The 19,311-nt window shown below is 44.6% G+C and overlaps 1 protein-coding gene across 1 annotated transcript in view; it reads right to left on the bottom strand.

Annotated features, from left to right (window-relative positions):
• The window catches only part of LOC126536123 (uncharacterized), a 71,488-nt gene that overhangs the window by 22,055 nt on the left and 30,122 nt on the right, over positions 1-19,311 (bottom strand). The window contains exons 13-17 of the mRNA XM_055073804.2: positions 14,837-14,944; positions 14,606-14,713; positions 8,222-8,319; positions 5,781-5,943; positions 1,746-1,887 (exon numbers count right to left, since the gene is read on the bottom strand). Of these exons, the coding sequence (XP_054929779.1) occupies positions 1,746-1,887; positions 5,781-5,943; positions 8,222-8,319; positions 14,606-14,713; positions 14,837-14,944 (619 nt within the window). The remainder of the gene's footprint in view (positions 1-1,745; positions 1,888-5,780; positions 5,944-8,221; positions 8,320-14,605; positions 14,714-14,836; positions 14,945-19,311) is intronic.

The following is a 19,311-nucleotide window of genomic DNA, read 5'->3' as shown; positions in this document are numbered from 1 at the left end:
AGCAACAAAGTGTATTCTTCTTTGCTGCTGGTGTGTATTTTTCGCAGGAGTGTAATCATCAACACGTTGTTTTTATAAATGTTTAGAATGTTTTACACTTGGTTAGAGCAATATTAGTGCTTTGTTTGACTGGTTAAGCGCTGCGCCAACAAGTGTCTGGACCGTGCTGACCGATCAGGCTGCTCACGTACGTCTACGCTAAAGTTCCTTCATCCGCTTGAGTTTATGCCTCCAGTCATTTGCCGAAATGACCGGCTTGCCTGTGGTTACCGGAATACTAGACACGTTCGGCGCTACGACAGAATGCTCGCAACGCATGCTACTTCGATAGCTCTTGGTCGACGGCCAAGCGGCTAGCGGAGAGGTCTCGCGCGGGAGGGGGCGTGCTCCAAAACAACCGGAAGTGGAGAATGTGACGTCGCATCGTGACGCAGTATTAGTGAAGGCGGAGCTTAGCGCCGCTCGCTCGGCGAGCGAGTTGAGGAGGAAAAGCATGGCTAGGCAGGAGGGTAACTTCTAATCGCTTGGTGCTCCATTAATACGTAACGCTTCACTTAAATTGTGGTGCGAATGTTCTAGTTAAGCTGTACCCTACGCGCCTACAAAATTTGTCCGAACCGTTTCAGGGGCCCTTTAAGTATCAAGCCGAAACCCCAGCACAGGTACACCAGTGTGACGTCAAAGATCTCCAAATATTTTCTCGTATTTGGGTCATTGCGGTTCAGTAGAAGTTCTTGAAACTTGCTAAATTCACCCATTGGCTCTTTGAGAGCGCAACATAGTCCATCTTTACTGATAAGAAATTTAATATGCCAGAGCAGGCACCATGAAAATCTACGAAGTTGAAAAAGCTGGTGTGGGAGGCAATGTCACCACTCATCACTTATTTTTGGGAGTTATGTGACTTACTAAGGCCCTTCCCGGAGCAGAATGTCCTTTTTTTGTTATTGTGGAAGGATATTTACTTACAAAGTACAACCTATGTTGCTCGGTGAGTTTGTTTAACTTGAAAACGAAACTTTTGCAGTGCAGCACAACTGAAAACGGCTGATGGCAGGGCATTCATAATACATAGGCAGTCAAAACACATCCACGTGCCATAATCAGGATGCTGTGTCTGTTGACAAGCACCGCTACAAGATGGCGAGTTTGTGCCGGAACTTCAGGGTGGCATCACTACCTGTCCTCTGTTTCTACATCTCTCATTTTTTACCAAGAAAGCAGCCATGGTAAGAGTGGCTGCTCTGCTATTGCACATGCCTAATCTACCAATTGAGCTTAACATTCCTCTTTCGTGTCTCCTTAAGTACACCCATCTGTATCAGTCGGTGCAACGGCCAGAGTACAATGCTGCCATAAAAGGGAAAAACGGTCATCCACTGTAGCACAAGCTACAAAGGCAACTCATGCGTGTTTCTCAGAAAGCTTCGAAAGCTGTAGAAAAATTCATTTCAGACAGGAGGCTCAGTGTCCCTGCACTTCGAGTTGTCCAATAATTTGGATCTGCCCTGTAATCAGCTAGCCTCCTGGTTAAGTCAGACAATACAGCAACTGCCGTGGAAAGGCGTTAGTCCCGTCCGTGGACGAGGACACATTTTTCTTCGACTGTGAAGCTTTCTGAGAAACCTGTATAGCTCCTTTTATAGATTCCTGCTACTCTCACGTAAACAAAATCTTTTTCCCTTCCAGCAAACTTTCTCCATCTTGCAGATTTCCACAGATATAATTTGCCAAAGCCGCCATACCTTCTATCACAATGCAAACGTCAAACACACGTGCAATCACAGCATCCCTCTCAGCCACGGAGCTGCCTGCAACTATCACTTGGCCATGAGTGATGCCGCCAAATGTGCCGTCAGGTCTCTGGCAAGCTTTCTTGCTCCAGTCCTTAGAAAAACACAACACATACAAGATGACAAGTTAGCCAGGGTATTTGCTGGTCCTATCATAGACATCCATAGATGTCCAGTGACTTTCACATAGAGCAAGAGGCAACCATGAAATAATGTGGCTGGCCTGCAGAGACTGGACACATCGCTACTGCAGTAATGCGCAAGCATGTGTCACAAGTTTGTGTCAAAAGTGTCGCAAACATCAAAGCAAAGTAACACATCACTGTGTGGCTTTGTTTCATGGCCAATCGCAGCTTAAAAGGAAGCTTTAGCTCGGGTGCTCCTATCTAAATAGATGTGAAAAGAGAATTCGTTTTTCTCAGCAACCACTGCACCAAATTAGATGAGGTTTGTTGCATTTAAAAGAAAAACTTAAAATCTAGTGACTGTTGGTTTTGAATTTTCGATTTAGGTCCAATTTTTTTATAAAATATTGGCAGAAATTGAAAAATTTCAAAATATGAAATTACCACGTTTACAACTCTAACTCAACAACGAAAACGATAATACAATTCTGTGAATTGCATCTAAAGCACATCTAAAGCGGACGAAATTGATATGTTACACATGAACCTAAAAAAATTTAGCAGTATAGAAATACAGCTTTTGCAGAACCCCTGTGAACAATGCAACAAATTCACGTACGATATAAAATGACATATCAAATTTGTCCGCTTTTAACGATCTAGTGGGTGCCGTTTACAGAACGACGATATCTGTTCTTGATGCAGAGATATGAATTTGTAAACTTCGTGCTTCTATTTTTTTTTTCAAACTTCCAAATTTTTGAAAATTCTTTTAACAAAATTCAGGACCTAAATCGAAATTCCGCTTCCAACTTTCACTAGAATTTAACTTTCTCTCTCAAATGCAACAAATTTCATTAAAATCGGCCCAGGGGTTATCTCAGAAAAACGTTTTTGCATTTTACATGTATTTGAATAGGCCGCTTCGGAGTTGGGCCCGAGCTAAAGCTTCCTCTTAAAATGGGCAACCAATTTCAGCGGACTTAGGCCTCAACCATGACTGTCTCTTGTGCTCAGTGTGTCGTGCATTCTTCATAAGCATCTGGGACACGCAACAAGCAGGGTCCTTTCCATTGGCTTAGACTTACAGTTGCAGCCAAGGGCAACCACACTCAGGCCTCTGAGGGTGCCTCTGACATCCTCAGCACCAATGCCTTTGGCATTGGGCAGCCTAGCTAAGGCTGACCTCTTAGGCCTTTCAAATAAAAAGCTTTCTATTCAGAAGATTCCTTGCAGTATGTGACAGGCAGTGAGGCTTCACCCTAAGACTTAAAGCCAAATTTAGCATATAAGTGTCAGCAATTATTTGCAAGTCATGCAGCTTCATAAGATTTCTTACCTTCAAACACACATAATAGTTCTGCATGCCTTCCCTTTATGCTGACCTACCCAATTAGACATGTCCTTGTCCAAAGCACAAAGCCTGCAATTCACCTCAACACATGCCCCCTCTACATCAGCCTGCGCCCCTATTTCAGCCACGTGTTATTTACTCACACACTGTTCAAATGTTTTGGTGTAATACACACGAATGTGCTTTTAGGTAAATCCATAGTTAATTAGGCAATTGACTAATTAGTATACCAGAATGGCCTTTTCTGCATTCTCCTGATCACGTGCTGATGAACTCAAAGTGTTTGGTCTTCTAGGAGCACCGTGTAATGCAGATATGCGATTTAAGACAAAAAGTCCTCCATTTTTATATGCAGATAAACTAGCACAGGAGAGACCAAGATAAAGATTTGTGCAGAAACCATCAACAATGATTTTCAATGTAAGTGAATAGCCGAACGCTTCAAAATAGCTACTCTACTCAAGGAATGGTACGCTTGAAAACATATATTTGTCGCAGTGAGAATATTTAGATGGCCGTTGTTGTTTCATTGCATAAGTGTGTAGAGAATACAGCTGTTAAACAGCACATCTGTAGCGGTAGCATAAGAGGTGTTATATGTACTATATATACATATATATATATATATATATATATATCGAAATAGACATTGATATGTCAGTTTGGCTTATATATACAGGGTGTCTCTGGAAAGTAGTAGGGCTGAATTTTAATAAAAAAGAAGTTATTCACAGTTTTGACACATCGACTTAATAGTTTTCAAAATATGCCCCTTCTGCATCAACACAGCGTTTCCAGCAACACTGCCAATCCCTGAAGGCTCCCTGGAATGCAGAAACTGGAATGCCGTTCAGCTCCCTCGTTACGGACTCTTGAATGGCCTGGACTGAGCTGTGGTGCTGTCTTTTCATGACGCTTTTCAGTTGGGGGAAGAGGAAGTCTCAAGGAGTGACATCTGGGCTGTAGGGTGGCTAAGGAAGCTGTGTGATGCCATGTTTGGTCAGGAAATCCATGACAGCAAAGGCGGTGTGGCACGGCGCATTGTCATGATGGAGCCGCCATGATACAACGATTGTGGGAGGGATGCGGGCAACTAGTTTTCTGAGTCTTTCTAGTACTTCCACGTAGAATGCAGCATTCACAGTCTGACCAGGCAGAACAAACTCTCTGTGAACCACTCCTTTACAGTCAAAAAAGATGATCAACATCAATTTCATTTTCGACTTGCACATGCAGGCTTTTTTCCGATGAGGTGAGGCGGGGTGTGCCATTCAGCACTTTGTCGCTTTGTCGTGGGGTCGCACTCAAAAAGCCATGACTCGTTTCCGGTGATAACATTGTCGAGAAAATTTGGATTGCCACGAACACAATCAAGAAGTTCTTGACAAATCACAAGACATCTTTGTTTTTGTTCATTGGTTGACATCTTTGGCATCAATTTTGCACAAACTTTTCTCAATCTGAAATTTTCAGTCACAATTTCATGCACAACAGTCTTTGGCAAGTTTAATTGTTCTGATATCATCTGCACACTCAATCTGTGGTCAGAGTTCAAAAGATTTCGCACTTTCACTAAGTTTCCGTCACTTTTTGTCGTTGAAGGGCGTTTTGGCAATTGCTCATCTTCAACTTACTCTCTTCTCTCCCGAAACAATTTGTGCCACTCAAAAACACTTGATCAGCCCACGGCATCATTCTTATAAGCAGTCTTGATCAAGTCATAGGTCTCACTGGCAGTTTTGACCAGTTCGACACAAAACTTCACTGCGTAATGCTGCTCTAACAAACAATTCATTGTGCAGATGACAAAACACTTTCAAAGGTGTTCACTTTAAACTCGATCTACACTCCGTGAAGGCTTGCAGACAACTGGCAACTGGTGCATTTGTAGCTAAGACCCTTCCACCCTCACCACCACCACCAAACCAGCGCAGAAACAACATGCTCCTTCACCATGTTTTGGCGGGAAAAAATCAATCCTACTACTTCCCGGACAAACCGTGTGTGTATGTGTGTAAGCTATATATATATATATATATAGAACAAAGGCCAAGTCTTTGTGTAGTGTACCACACGCTGTGTACCACACTTGATTCCCCCGTAGCTTTTCTGGAGTTATCTGCGCATTTTTAAACAGCTGGAGCAGTTGTGTGGGACATAATGCATACTACCCTTAAGAACAAAGCTTTATTGAAATGCATTTCACAATTAAAAAAGAAAAAGTACTTAGTAGCTTCTTAAACTGGATCACCCGTGTAGTCTGATAGTCTGACTAAGAGTTCTCACTCACACACAGACTGAGTCTGCCAGCTGGTCATGACATGACTGATGCATCCGTGTGAACCTGGGGCTACATAGCCACTACATATAACGGTTTTACTGTTTGCTTCTGTAATCTTAATATTCATGACTTAGCTAACAACACAGGTGCTAGCTAAGTCGTGTTAGGCAAGGAATAGATTTGTCTGGTACGAGAAAAAAAATTTGCGAAGAGGACCACACACTCACCTTTTTGTCCTTCTCAGGCACTACGTGAAAGACCCTATGGAAAGGTTTCTCAGTCAAGGAGCGCTCTTCACAGAAGCTTCTTGCAACTTGTTCTTCAACACCGAAAAATCCACTGGTGCAGAGGCTGACAAACTTTAGTGAGGCAAGTTCCTGTCCAATCGCACTGTACAGAAAATACCAGAGTACACCTTGTACTTCATTACTCCAACGAAATGGACTCTGAGTATGTCATAACATTGAATAGCAAAGTTTGTCTCTGTCATACACTTAAGCTATTTAGAACCTGACACATATGTAATGCATAGTCTTTTGTTGTCTTTTCTTTTTGTAACATTTCTGGCTTACCAAGACTCTGCGCCTACACTGAGAGTGACATTTCTGGTACTCCAGAAATGTAATTTGCTAGTCCAGCTTATTGCTCCTTGGTTTCCCTCTAAAAGTTCCGGCAAGATCCACCTGTGGCGAAATGCACTTGCACTCCACTAGTTTTTCCTAAAAACATAGCTTGCCCAGTATGGGACCAAACTATATGAAGTACCTATGTACTCTGTGGCACATTTCGAAAAGCATTACTGCACAATACAATTTCTCCTGTGAGTAATACTTTACTCTTCAAGTAATAAAGTCTAAGTGTCTACACTGACCTTTATGCCACAGTTTATCTGAAAAATGTTCGCTAAGCCACACAGAAAAGACTATGAAAGGGAAAAGTTGTCATCCACCGGAATGTAGCACGAAGGTACAAAAGAAATGCATACGAGTTTCTCATAAAGAATACTTCGCAGTTGAGGAAAAATTTGTCCTGGTTCAGTATTCTCTTTCATGATACTTCCTCCACCTTGCAGGATTCTGCAGAACTGATTTGACAGAAAATACTAGTACTAACTAAATGGCTTTTAGGAACCACAAACACTAAATGTACAAAACAATCAGAGTTGTGAGACAACAATGTGCGCAGCATCAAAGTTGGTGTGAAAGGCTCGTAAAAGAAAAAGAAACAAAAATTCCAAGAAAGTCTTTGCAGAACTCTTTGAAAACAGACACTAAAAACAGTGTCGGCTGTTACAGCAATCTCCACCATGCTCCGCTAGCCACCTTTGGACCTTGTGCTCATTGGTAGAATGTGTTATTACAACTATGGACATTTTAATGGTATGAAATAGTTTTGAAGACTCTCATCGATAACTATGTAACATGTCCTGGCTTCCCGAAATGTTTTAGCCCATTTGCCTAACATCTGCACATGAAATAATATAATCAAATGATGAAATCCCTTTTGGGCAACGTTTCTTTCTTTCTTTTGCTTGTCACAAGAGCTCCAATTGTGTGCATGCAATGCACACAATAAAAAAAGAAACCGAGTGTTTTGCTTGAACGATCAAAGCACTGACACCAATAGCAAGGTTCAGCATTGTGGTTGGACTCCTCGGACGGTGTCCAAAGCATACGAAAGTGTGACATCTTGGCGACACAGCACTTAAACAGGCACCGCAAAGCCATTTTCGGGTCACCATGTTTGCTCTAGATATATTCTCAGCATGTCATAGAACAAAGAGCAAAAAAATTACGAAATTTGACCCACACATACCTAAGTTATCGGTCAAAGAAAATTCAAAATACGTACAAGCAAAAATATAGCTACCCGCCACTCCAATTTTCACGGCTTTAAGGTCCACATCATATGGTGCCTACCAATAGCAACAGGGCAATAGTGAAAGTCTGCACACTATGGTTGCCAAACCTGCTCAGCCTATCAATGGCATTCCATGAAATTCACATGACCTTCGTGATAGGGTGCCATGTCGTCTAATCTCTGAAGCCATGGCGTCACTTTTATGGCTACAACGGCTTCTGCAAGAAAGCTGATGACATGCCAAAGTGCTCGGCATGTGATGCGTCACTCTCACGATTGCAATACCTCGCTCATGGTTATGAGATACTTAAAATAGTTGTAAAATGTAATGCCATAGCTTTTCTCACAGTACTTGCAACACCATGCAAACGTAAATCCCTCATTACACTTTTAACCAATCTTCACAGCTGAACTCTCTTTTGTCACATCCTGTCTATGAAGTACACAAAATCGTCGCATTGTGGTGATGCCATGGGTGCCGCTTAACAAGCTTTTGCTGGTGTGTTGCAGGGCCTGCTGGATAGAACTAACAGCACCCCACAGACGTAGCATTTTCATTTTCCCAGGATAGGGTTCGGCAAGTACACAATTAACATTTACAATCTCCTCAAGTATACAATTAACATATAACAATTTAAACAGTGATTTTACAATTCACACATTGCATTCAGGAGGCTTTGTCTGCCAAGCTGAAACAGAACCAGCAGAAGACTGCTGCAGGCAAATAACACTTTTGAGCAGACTTTCGCTGAAAAGTGTGCAGAGACTATACATAATTTATACTACGAAGACATAATGAGTGACCAACCAGCAGATGCTCTCAGAATGTTTGCTAGATAGATGTGTTCCTCCAGTGACGTAGACTCTGTAGTCTGACAGTGGCAGCTCTGCCAGTAGCTTCTTCTCCTGCAACAACAAACATAGTCAAGGCATCTTGAGTGACATAATGCTGTCTTTTCTGGATAAAGCATTTTGCAACAGCAGGTTGGATGTCCAACTTATTAGTATCACTCATGGACAGTAAGCAGCAACAATGAAGAAATTAGGAGGAAGCATGACTTCATGCCGCTAGCTTTCACGAGCCAACTCCCTACGAAGCCGTCCCAAGAATGACATTCGAGTCTCAGCTGCACTTGGCAGACTCAGCCCAATATTTATTTATTTATTTCAGAGTAACTTGCATGCCCCATGAGGAGTATTTAGTAAGGGAGGTATCACTGCAAGACATGTGAATACCTAGACACGAGAACTGCAAAGATGAGTAGAAATCATTGTTACAAATGAAGATGCAGTAGAATACAAAACATCTCTTAAATTTTACCGCGCATATTGCTGGCACACATAACCAAATATTATGTAAGAAATAGTGTAGTTTAAAGCAGGAAAAAAAAATTCACCAACGATTATGATACTCCCAAATGCGAAATTTGAGCACAGCTCCATAAGTGTTTTAATTTCGTGATATATTGGCTGGTGCAGACAATCTTCGCTTTCCACCTCATGGTTCCGCTGCACCCTGATCTCCGCTTTCATCCTCGCGCCTTTCATCTTCTGCTGCGCTTCGCTTTTGCTTTCATCTTTCGCTGTGCTTGTTCACTCGGTTACGCGGACCTACGCTCACCACAGGAACGGGTGCTTAAGACCTGCGCTCTAAAAAATCAGCATGACGTTACATAGATATACAGAACATGGCATACACAATGACACATTTTTAGGACAGAAATTGCAGGTATAGGAGTTGCCTAAGTTTATCTCTGTCCGTTTGCATGACAGTGCTGTCAGGGAGGGAATTCCACAAATGGGTGGCTTGTGGCAAAGCAGACAAATTAAATGCATCCGTGTTTCCATAGATGCAAGTGCAACTTAAATCATTATTCAGTTGTCGTGATACACAACTTGCGTGTTCCAGCAGCAAAGACTATAACTTCATTTGATGAATGTATTTATGAAGTATGTTCGGTTCCTGGTAAGCTTTAATAGGTGTGTGCTTCTTTGGGTGCTGTGCCAACCACTCTGCATATTTTCTTTCTATATGTTTGTGCAACCTCGGCTGTTTCTTGTAACATATACATTTACCTGCTTTTTGTAACATGTGAACGCTGCAGCCACACGATGCTATCGCTCCCATTGCCTTTTCAGAGGAGCACATGCTGAACATGGTGGTGGGAAGCCAACTTCCTTTGGCTTCAAATTTTGTCATGTGACGCTTCCTCCTAGTTCCTTTGCTTCCTCCATGGTAGGAAGAAAGTATGCACGAATGGTGCATAGAATGAATTGATGGGTTAGAGACATCTGTGCATATCATGTCCATTTTTTAAGCCCCTAACTGCAGTGTCTGTATGCAACATGAGATGACGTAATAATAACTACAATATACTTCGTATTTCATTTCTTGATCCTCGAAACATCTATCACTTCAGTATATAGATAGTTATATATGTTGTGGGAATTTAGATGCACCCCGTCACCTTCATGTGGGTGTTTGCCTGATCTGCCATTCCGACGCCTTCCTCGCGGCGGTTTATCGGGAGTGCATTTTTACACGGACAGTCTCCTGTAGTGGCGTTTTGTGCTGTGGGCTACAGCAGGAAACCAGCACAGCCAGCAGAGCGAGAGCAAGGAAGAACTATCCAGAACAGCATCTGTGCATTGTGGAGTTTAGGAGTGCCCTGACACATTTAAGCAGGCATTTGCCTATTCTGTCGTCCCAAGCCTCTCCCTTTTCACACACAAAGGTTGACAAGGTTGGCAATTCTTTCCATGGACTTGTTTGCAGCGGATGTGCGACTGGCAGCGCAGGCTCAAGAGAGACCACTGCGGGACAGTAGGAGGTACGTACACGTTTTTCATTTCGTCCACCGGCCCCTTTGTTTGGGCAGTGCTCAGACTTGAGCTTGTCTGCGGTGCCTTGCACCTACTACGGTGAGCACGTACCTCGTGTTGCTCCTTTTCTGCATGCTAAGCCAGAGAGCAGCGCCTAGTGCTTGTGCGTGGTCGTACTACGACAAGCCACACTTATTGAAGGCCCGACCTGATGAAGATTGCCCTTTCTCTCGCGAACAGGCCCACTGGTCATCGTGAGAGTATGCAACATAGCCGCAGGAACACTTTTCAATTGGCGGCGTGTCGCGGGGTGCGATCCTCCAACAGTGACATGCTAGCGGCACCTTTCTGTATTTTAGCCCTTGGCACGGCAGCCTCTTTGCTTCCCATGCCGCCCCTGGACCAGGTGTTTGGGCAGTGTTTGGTGTCACCATAGGCAAATAAACTTGTTTCCGTTAACTTAGGACAGTACTTTGTTTCTTGCGGCACAGTGCTCAGCAGTCAACTAGGGCTGGACGCTCACGCTCAGTGATGGAATAGTTGCACTCCGCGGGTGAGAGGAGCCTGCTGGCGTAAGCGATAACACGGTCGTAGCCGCGCTGGCGTTGTGCCAGTACTGCGCCAAGTCCGTGACCACTGACATCAGTACGGACTTCGGTAGGCGCAGAAGGATCGAAATGGGCCAGAACGGGAGGCGTGGTGAGAAGGTCGATTAGAAGCGAGAATGCAGAGGCCTCGTTATCACCCCACTGGAAAGGGGCGTCTTTCTTCAAAAGCCCGGTTAGTGGTCGTGCTATGCCCGCGAAATTTTTCACGAAATGGCGGAAGTACGAACAAAGGCCGATGAAGCTGCGCACATCCTTGACACACTTTGGAACAGGGAAGTGCGTAACAGCATGGATCTTGCCTGGGACGGTTGCACTCCGTTCGCGTCAACGAGATGTCCAAGGACGGTAATCTGGCGACGGCCGAATTGGCACTTCGATGCATTGATTGCAGGCCGGCTCGATGAAAAACGTCCAGGACTGCTGAGAGGCATTCGAGGTGCGTAGCGAACGTTGGGGAGAATACTATAATGTCGTCCAAGTAGCACAGGCACGTGGACCATTTGAAATCGTGAAGAAGGGAGTCCATCATGCGTTCAAAAGTGGCAGGAGCGTTACATAGACTGAACAACATCACTTTGAATTGATAAAGACCGTCGGGTGTTACAAAAGCAGTCTTATCACGGTCGAGATCGTCCGCGGCAATCTGCCAGTAGCCGGAGCAAAGGTCAATAGAGGAGAAATAGCGAGCACCGTGGAGGCAGTCAAGGGCGTCATCAATCCGAGGTAGGGGATACACATCCTTTTTGGTAACCCTGTTAAGGTGCTGATAATCCACGCAAAAGCGCCATGAGCCATCCTTCTTTTTTACCAGTACAACAGGTGACGCCCATGGACTACATGACTGTTCAATAATGTTCTTGGCAAGCATTTTGCGAACTTCGGCGTGAATAACTTGACGCTCAGCCGGTGACACTCGATACAGGTGGCGATGAATAGGGAGGGCATCGCCAGTATTAATGCGATGTTTAACAGCTGTAGTTTGGGCCAAAGGACGATCGTTAAAGTCCAAAATATCGTGGTAGGAAAACAGGACGCGGTAGAGCTCACGGGCGTGCTCGGACGGCAAGTCGGGCGCAATCATTTTCTGTAAGTCGGCGATGGTACAAGTTGCCGACTGCGATGGTAGAGGAGGATCGGCTGAATTGTCATCTACTGCAATAGATGCTATTGAGTGATCCTCGAATGAGCAAAGCTGGGCCAGAGACATCCCGCGTGGCAGCACTTGTGTCGTCAAGCCAAAATTGACCACTGGCAGGCAGACGCAATTCGCCGTAATAGATAAAACTGTATGAGGTACTGTGATCCCATGTGTAAGGAGGACGTCTTGCATAGGAGCCGCAATGTAGTGACCATCGGAGATTGGTGGGGATGACACGAAGTCAATGTAAGTCAGTGCTGAAGGTGGCAAGCGAACGAAGTCAACGGCACTGAGGCGACTGGGGTGTGGTTCAGCGGGATCCAGAACAGGCAGGTCAAGGCGGAGAGTACTGGCGGAACAATCGATGAGAGCAGAATGTGCGGAGAGGAAGTATAAGCAGAGGATGATGTCATGGGGACAGTGGGCGACGACTGTGAATAGCATGATAGTGGAGCGATCGGCGAAGGAGACGCGGGCGGCCCACATACCAATTACGGGGGCTGTTCCGCAATTGGTGACACGGACAACAGGCGTCGTGGCGGGCATGATTATTTTCCTCAGCCGGTTACGAAGGTCAGCGCTCATTACCGACAAATACAGGAGCAGATACAGAAACACCGTCTACTTGCACGTCAAGAAGATTCAGATGAGTGGGCAATGTAAGTGGAGGATTTGGCGGCGTATGGAGCAATGCAGCGTCACCTCGAGGCGCTGCATCGTCTAGTTTTCCGGCTGGGAGCGGCGTCCGAAGGGAGTCGGCGAATAGGAGCGACGGGGCTGGGGGGAGCGAGATTGTCGTCATTGGGGCGAAGGCGAACGAGAATAGAGGCGGTTCGGCGCAGGAGAATCTGTGGCGGCATTATCGGAGCGGGCGGCATAGGGACGAGAGGGGCTACCTGGGGGACGAGAGTAGGCAGTATAAATAGACCAGTTCGAGGAACTCCAGCGACTGCGACAGTGCCAAGAAATGTGCCCGATTCGATGGCAGTGAAACCAAATGGGCTTGTCATCAGCAGTGCGCCATTCAGATGGGTTTCGGAAGCCAGGTGGGTATCAGGGCGATGGGCCGAGCAGATGGTGTGAAGACCCATCTTGGAGAACTGGCGGACAACTGCCTGGATTAGGGAAACCGTGACTGCAGGTGCGTTGGAGGGGCTGGAGTACCGTCCACTGCGAAGCTCCATAACGAGGTACAGGGAACGTCCACCTCCACCAGATATGTTACGTAGGAAGACACAGACGAAAAGCTATACAGTAGAACCCCACTGTTACGTTCCTCACTGCTGCGTTTTCCCGGCTGCTACGTCGTTTTCATCCGGTCCCGGCATAGCTTCCATAGGATCCAATGTATAAGGAACCCCGCTGTTACGTAGTAGCTGTGAAAACGTTCCTGCATGATGCGTCGCAACCCGAACCCACCTGGGCTAAAGTAGGCAACGCGCTCCAACCGCCATTTTGGCTTTTGACAAGTTTCAACCGGGCTTGGCTATGGAACCGGCTGCAAGAAGCCGCACGCCAGTTCGAGAGGCCGCCACTAGGTGGCAATTCGTGAAAAATGCTCTCACTATCATCACTGTGATTACGGTCGCCGCGTGGTTTGTTGGACGGGTCGACTCAAGGAGGAAGGAAACTCGGGAGAGGCCCAGACGTCACTCTTTGTGAAGCTATAGCTAAAGGGAAGCCGGAAGTTGGCGTTGCTCCGCCTATCGGGCCAGCTCTCCTCTCTTGTTTACATTTCTCACGAAACCACGCCGCGCTGCGCGCAACCGGGCTGCTCGGACGCGCGCGCTGCGCAGCAATACTAAACAATCGTTAGCACGTTAGCATGATTACGCCAAAGAGGGCAAAATTTCCCGCGGATATTCCTTCGTCCGTTGCCATTGCTGTGGCGCGGTGACGACGAGGAGCACGAGCCGCATGATGCCGGGGAGTTGCCAAATCCTAGCTTTGCAGAAGCCGTCGCGGCTCTGGACCTCCGCAGGTACGTCGCACCTCACAGCGATGCTGACAGCAATGCGGCCTTCCAGGCTATTGAGAAACGTGTGGGGATTTCTAGCGAGCGAAAGAAACGGCAAGCCACCATTCTAGACTTTTTAAAGTTCTAAGCGCACTCTGTGGAAATAAACTGCCTATAGTTGAAGCTGCACTTTTTTCATTCATTTTCGGAGCTTTCCTCACTGTTGCGTTTTCCCGGCTGTTACGTTTTTTTTCCTCGGTCCGGTGAAAAACGCATGAACGGGGTTCCACTGTATACGAGTATATTTACAAGAGGATACGCCGCACTTGGCCAAGAGGCAACAGCCCGCGCTAGCCTCTAATCATCATCGTCGTCTTCACCCTGCTCGCCTCTTTATCATCGTAAATACTGTTCCGTAGGAATATAGAAAACAATGAATGTTTGCACAAGCCCACGCAATCCAACCAATATCCAATGTTCTACCAGAGTGACACCCTGAAAGGGAGCATGAAAGGGAGCTTGAAGGGGTGAGTGGTGGGAAGTACACATATATACGAAACTTGTGCAATAATTTATAAAACGCAAGTTGGTGAAATGTTCTGTGGCAAACCAAAAATTTAAGAGCATCTTTCCTACAGGAACGAAGTGATCACAACGGAAGCATACCATATATGTCGCTTCTTCCAAACTTGCATCAAAAACTGGTTTTTCAGGTTGCTTCAAGAGTCTGGTAATCCTCTCAAGCAACTGGCCTTCCCAGTCGTCAGATTCCCGCTGAATGAAAAACAATGGACCGAAGATTAGGCATTGCATGCTTTCACACTCTAACAGCTTCTGCACAAACAAGGCAAAATTCAGTGCTCGATGAAATGTCAAAAATCTCATCAGCAGACTCACTTTGTTCACAATAGTCGCAAATTGCAAGCGTTTCTGGATTGACACTGGCACTTCCTTTTCGGTGCAGCCCACAACCACCACTTTCTTTCGTAAGAGACAATAGCATGCCTGCAAAAATACAATGAGAATGAGGTACAGTGTGTTTGTTGGTCAGAAAAAAAGTGCAAATCTGAAAATCAGTCAACACATGGGTCAGTATGTCTAATAACTAGGGGAATTAATAGTTGGGCTAGTCAGTCTTGCATTTATGATCATAGCTCATGTCCTAAGTCGTACACATTAGTTTGATGCTTATTTATTTTACGCAGTTCACAGCGACCCGTTTGTTAGGCCTCTTTACAGCCACATTACAACTACCATTTGCAATTCATTTGATAGTTTCATACAGAATACAAAGACAACTCATTACCATGTGTCATGGCACTCCCTGGCCATACCTGGCTCTTGCACCATTAAACACCACACGTCGTCAGTTGGCCTTGCATTGCTCATAAGGAACATTAGCGCAACAAAAAGAAAATGCAACGCAATGTCTTCCCTTTCTGTGTGCATTGCATTTCCGTTTTGTTGTGCTAATTTCCTGCATAAGTAATAATGTTAGTTAGTTAAATGGGGTTTAATGGTGCAAAAGCGGCTGAGGCTATGCTGCGCCAAACACGAGGTGTTTTAAAATCCAGTCTTTAAAGGAAAAGACTTTGTTAATCTATATTTTATGTAAAAAGCCAGTGTCATCTAGAAATTTACGGATGTCACATAATGGTACTAGTGGATTATCACCTAAAATTAGAGCAGGGTGTAAAGGTATGTGTAGTTGATATAGTTTGTGCAAAAGTGCTAGTCTGTGTGTTTCAATATGCGTACATGTCAGTAATATGTGCATAACTGTTAGTGGTTCTTGACATTTCTCGCATGTTAGTGTGTCTTCTTTTGTAAGTAAGTAATTGTGTGTGAGGTGTGTGTGCCCAATGCGTAGTCGGCATAAAACTACTTCGATGAACCGCTCCTGATGACACCATGACTTCCACTCGCCAAGTATGGGTTTAGTGAGATGTAGCTTGTTATCGGCACAACGGTCCCATTCGCGTTGCCATTTTGCGGTTAAGGCTTTTCTAATCGCACAGATGCTATCTTTGTATGGAAGTATTGTGTTTGTTATCTCTTTGTACGCTGCCATCGATGCACATCTGTCAGCTGCTTCGTTACCCGGTATCGCAACATGACTTGGAACCCAGCAGAAACGAATTGACCTCCCGTATCTGTTAAGCGCCAACATATTTAAAATGTCTCCTATCAGGGGTTCACACTCAGATTTGGGATGTAGAGCCTTTAGTGTGCTTAAAGAATCTGTGTATATGACTGCATTTTTGTGTTTATCAGTGATAATATTTTTAACAACAACCCAGATAGCGTAAACTTCAGCCGTGAAAACAGAAGCGTGTTGTGGCAATCGAATACTTGTCTCCCAATTTTCCGCTACGGCCCCCACACCCACGTGGTCTTTTGTTTTAGAGCCATCAGTGTAATATTGCATGTTATTTTGATATTTGTCCTGAAGTGCACGGAATTCTTGTATAATGTGTTCGTGTGGGATGTCTCTTTTCTTTAAATGTGTTAACGTCCAATCACATAAGTGTGTGAAATCGTACCACGGGGCCAACCGTTGTGCTTTCTTGGCAACCTGGAGGACTTCGTGGGGAATGCCATAATCCCGACAGTATTGCTCATACCGCAGGACAAGTGGCCTAATCGTGTTCGGTTTATTTGTGTAGTGTAAGCGTGTGTTGCATTGTGTGAGGATGTTGTAGCATATGTGTTGGGGTGATGACTGAATTCTGAGTACGTAGGAAAAAGTGAGGAATGCTCTGCGCTGCTGTAAGGAGGGTTCATTACACTCGACGTATAAACTTGGAATAGGTGAAGTTCGGTAGGCACCACTTGCCAGTCGCAGTCCAAGGTTATGTACCGGATCAAGTCGTTGGATGTAGGACTGTCTGGCTGAGCCGTAAACCACGGAGCCGTAGTCTAAAAGGCTATGCACAAGAGACCGGTAAACACGTAAAAGGCACGTTCGGTTGGAACCCCAGTGCTTATGAGACAAAATTTTAAGGATATTTAGAGCTTTATTTGCTTTAACCTTTAGCGCTTTTATGTGAGTTAGGAAATTAAGTTTGGTGTCAAAGGTTACTCCTAAAAACTTATGGTCTTGTTTCACCGGCAGTATGGTGTCGTTCAATTTTAGGACTGGATCGCTGTGTAGCCCTCGTTTCTGAGAGAACAAAACAGTAACTGTTTTCTGTGTGGAGAAACGGAAACCATTTTTGTTAGCCCATTGTGTTAGTTTATTTATTGTCATTTGAAGCTGCCTTTCACAGGTTGGCAAATTTGAAGCGCGGCAAGCCACTTGGAGGTCGTCTACGTAAACGGAGTGCATAAGAGACGACGGTATAATCTTATTAACTGAATTCATTTTTACTATAAACAGCATCGTGCTGAGAACGCAGCCTTGCGGAACGCCGTTTTCCTGCGTAAATGTATTAGAATGAACTGTACCCAGACGTACCCAAAATGTTCTATTAGACATAAAATCACTTAGGCAATTCAGCATTTTACCACGGATGCCGAGGTCTGCTAGGTCTCTTAAAATTCCATATCTCCATGTGGTATCATAGGCTTTTTCTAAATCAAAGAAAACTGCAAGACAGTGTTGTTTATGTAAAAATGCATACCGAATTTCATGTTCTAGACGGACAAGGTGGTCAGTAGTTGAACAACCCTTTTTATATCCACACTGGTGGGGGTCTATGAGGCTTCTTGATTCTAAAATAAATGAGAGTCTTATATTTCTAATGCTTTCATATGATTTTGTCAAACAGCTCGTGAGGGCAATGGGTCTGTAGCTGCTTGCGGATGTTGGGGCTTTACCGGCTTTTAGAAATGGAATTACTATTGCTTTTTTCCAATCTTCGGGCATTATACCTGATTCCCAGATTATGTTGAAAAATTTAAGGAGAGCTTCTACAGATGCCTGCGATAGATGAGCCAGCATGGCGGAGTGAATACGGTCGTGTCCTGGCGCTGTGTTTTTTCCTGCAGAAAGGACTCTGTTTATTTCTTGTTGTGTGAAGGGGGAATTGTATGGTTCATTTAACGCGCCAGTGGTGGGCAGCTTCTGTTTTTCAGCAGACTGTTTGTACTGTAAAAATTCCTTTGTATAATTTCCTGAACTGGATACATCTCGAAAATGTTCGCCAAGTATATCTTCCTGTTCTTGTATTGTTGTTTGTGTGTGTCTGGACTTGTAAGTAACGGTATTGTATAAGATGAATAGTCCCCCCAAACTTTCTAACCTGTTCCCACATGCGTTTAGATGTGACTGAACTGTTTATGGAAGATACGTATTTCTTCCACAATGATTTTTCTGCCTGCCTTCTGATAAATCGTGCCTTGGCTTTGGCCTGTTCAAAGCATAAAAGGTTGGTATAGGTGGGGTGTCTTCGTAACATACCCCAGGCCCTATTTTGAAGCTTTTTTGTTTCTATGCACTCAGGAGTCTACCAGGGGAAACTTTTTTTGCGCACAATACTGGATGTTTGAGGTATTGCCCTTTCTGCTGCTGAAATTAAAACTTCAGTGAACTTCTCATTAATTTCATTTATATTGAGTTCATTTGAAAAGACTTCTTCAAGTTTTGCATGTTTCATAAAAAGTGGCCAGTCGGCAAGATGTATTTTCCAGCGACGTGGCTTAGAGTTTATGGTAGGTAATGGGGATGTTAGCTTGATAAATGCCGGCAAATGGTCACTTCCATATGAAGTGTCCAGGACATCCCACTTAAAATCGCTAAAAACAGATGGTGAGCAGAAGGCTAAATCTAGACAGCTAAATTTGCGTGAGCTTGGTGAGAAATATGTTGGTGAACCCGAGTTTAGAAGACATATGCCGTTAGACAAAATAAAATCTTCGATTACTTGCCCTCTTTGGTCTGTTCTATCGCTGCCCCAGAGGCTACAATGGGCATTAAAATCTCCTACTAGAATAAAAGGCTCCGGCAACTGGTGTATTAGATTTTCCAGTTGTCTAGTAGTAAAATGAGTATGGGGTGGGATGTAAAGTGAACAGATGGTGATGGTTTTATGCGATAGAATGGTGACGGCAACAGCCTCGAAAGAAGTATTCAGCTGTACATTTCGTGTAGGGGTGCCGAACTGAACGACTTTGGCAACTTCTCCTGACAACCGGCTAGAGTGTTCGCGGTCCCTTCGGACAACGGTGAAACCTTTGAGAATGTTACTATTTTTTGGACCAAGATTCGTTTCTTGAAGACACACTGCAACTGGCGAAAACGTGTTGATAATGTCTTTGATGTCACCTATATTGTGGATCAGACCTTTGCAATTCCAGTGCACAATGAAAGCCATGGTTGTAAAATCAAAAATGTACTGATGTTTGCGAACTTCTTAAAAGTTAAAGGTGAC

Source organism: Dermacentor andersoni, chromosome 4, assembly GCF_023375885.2.
Source record: "Dermacentor andersoni chromosome 4, qqDerAnde1_hic_scaffold, whole genome shotgun sequence".
Taxonomy (NCBI): Eukaryota; Metazoa; Arthropoda; class Arachnida; order Ixodida; family Ixodidae; genus Dermacentor; species Dermacentor andersoni.
Note: the sequence above shows the minus strand (reverse complement) of the source record. Positions and strands in the feature narration are given on the sequence as shown.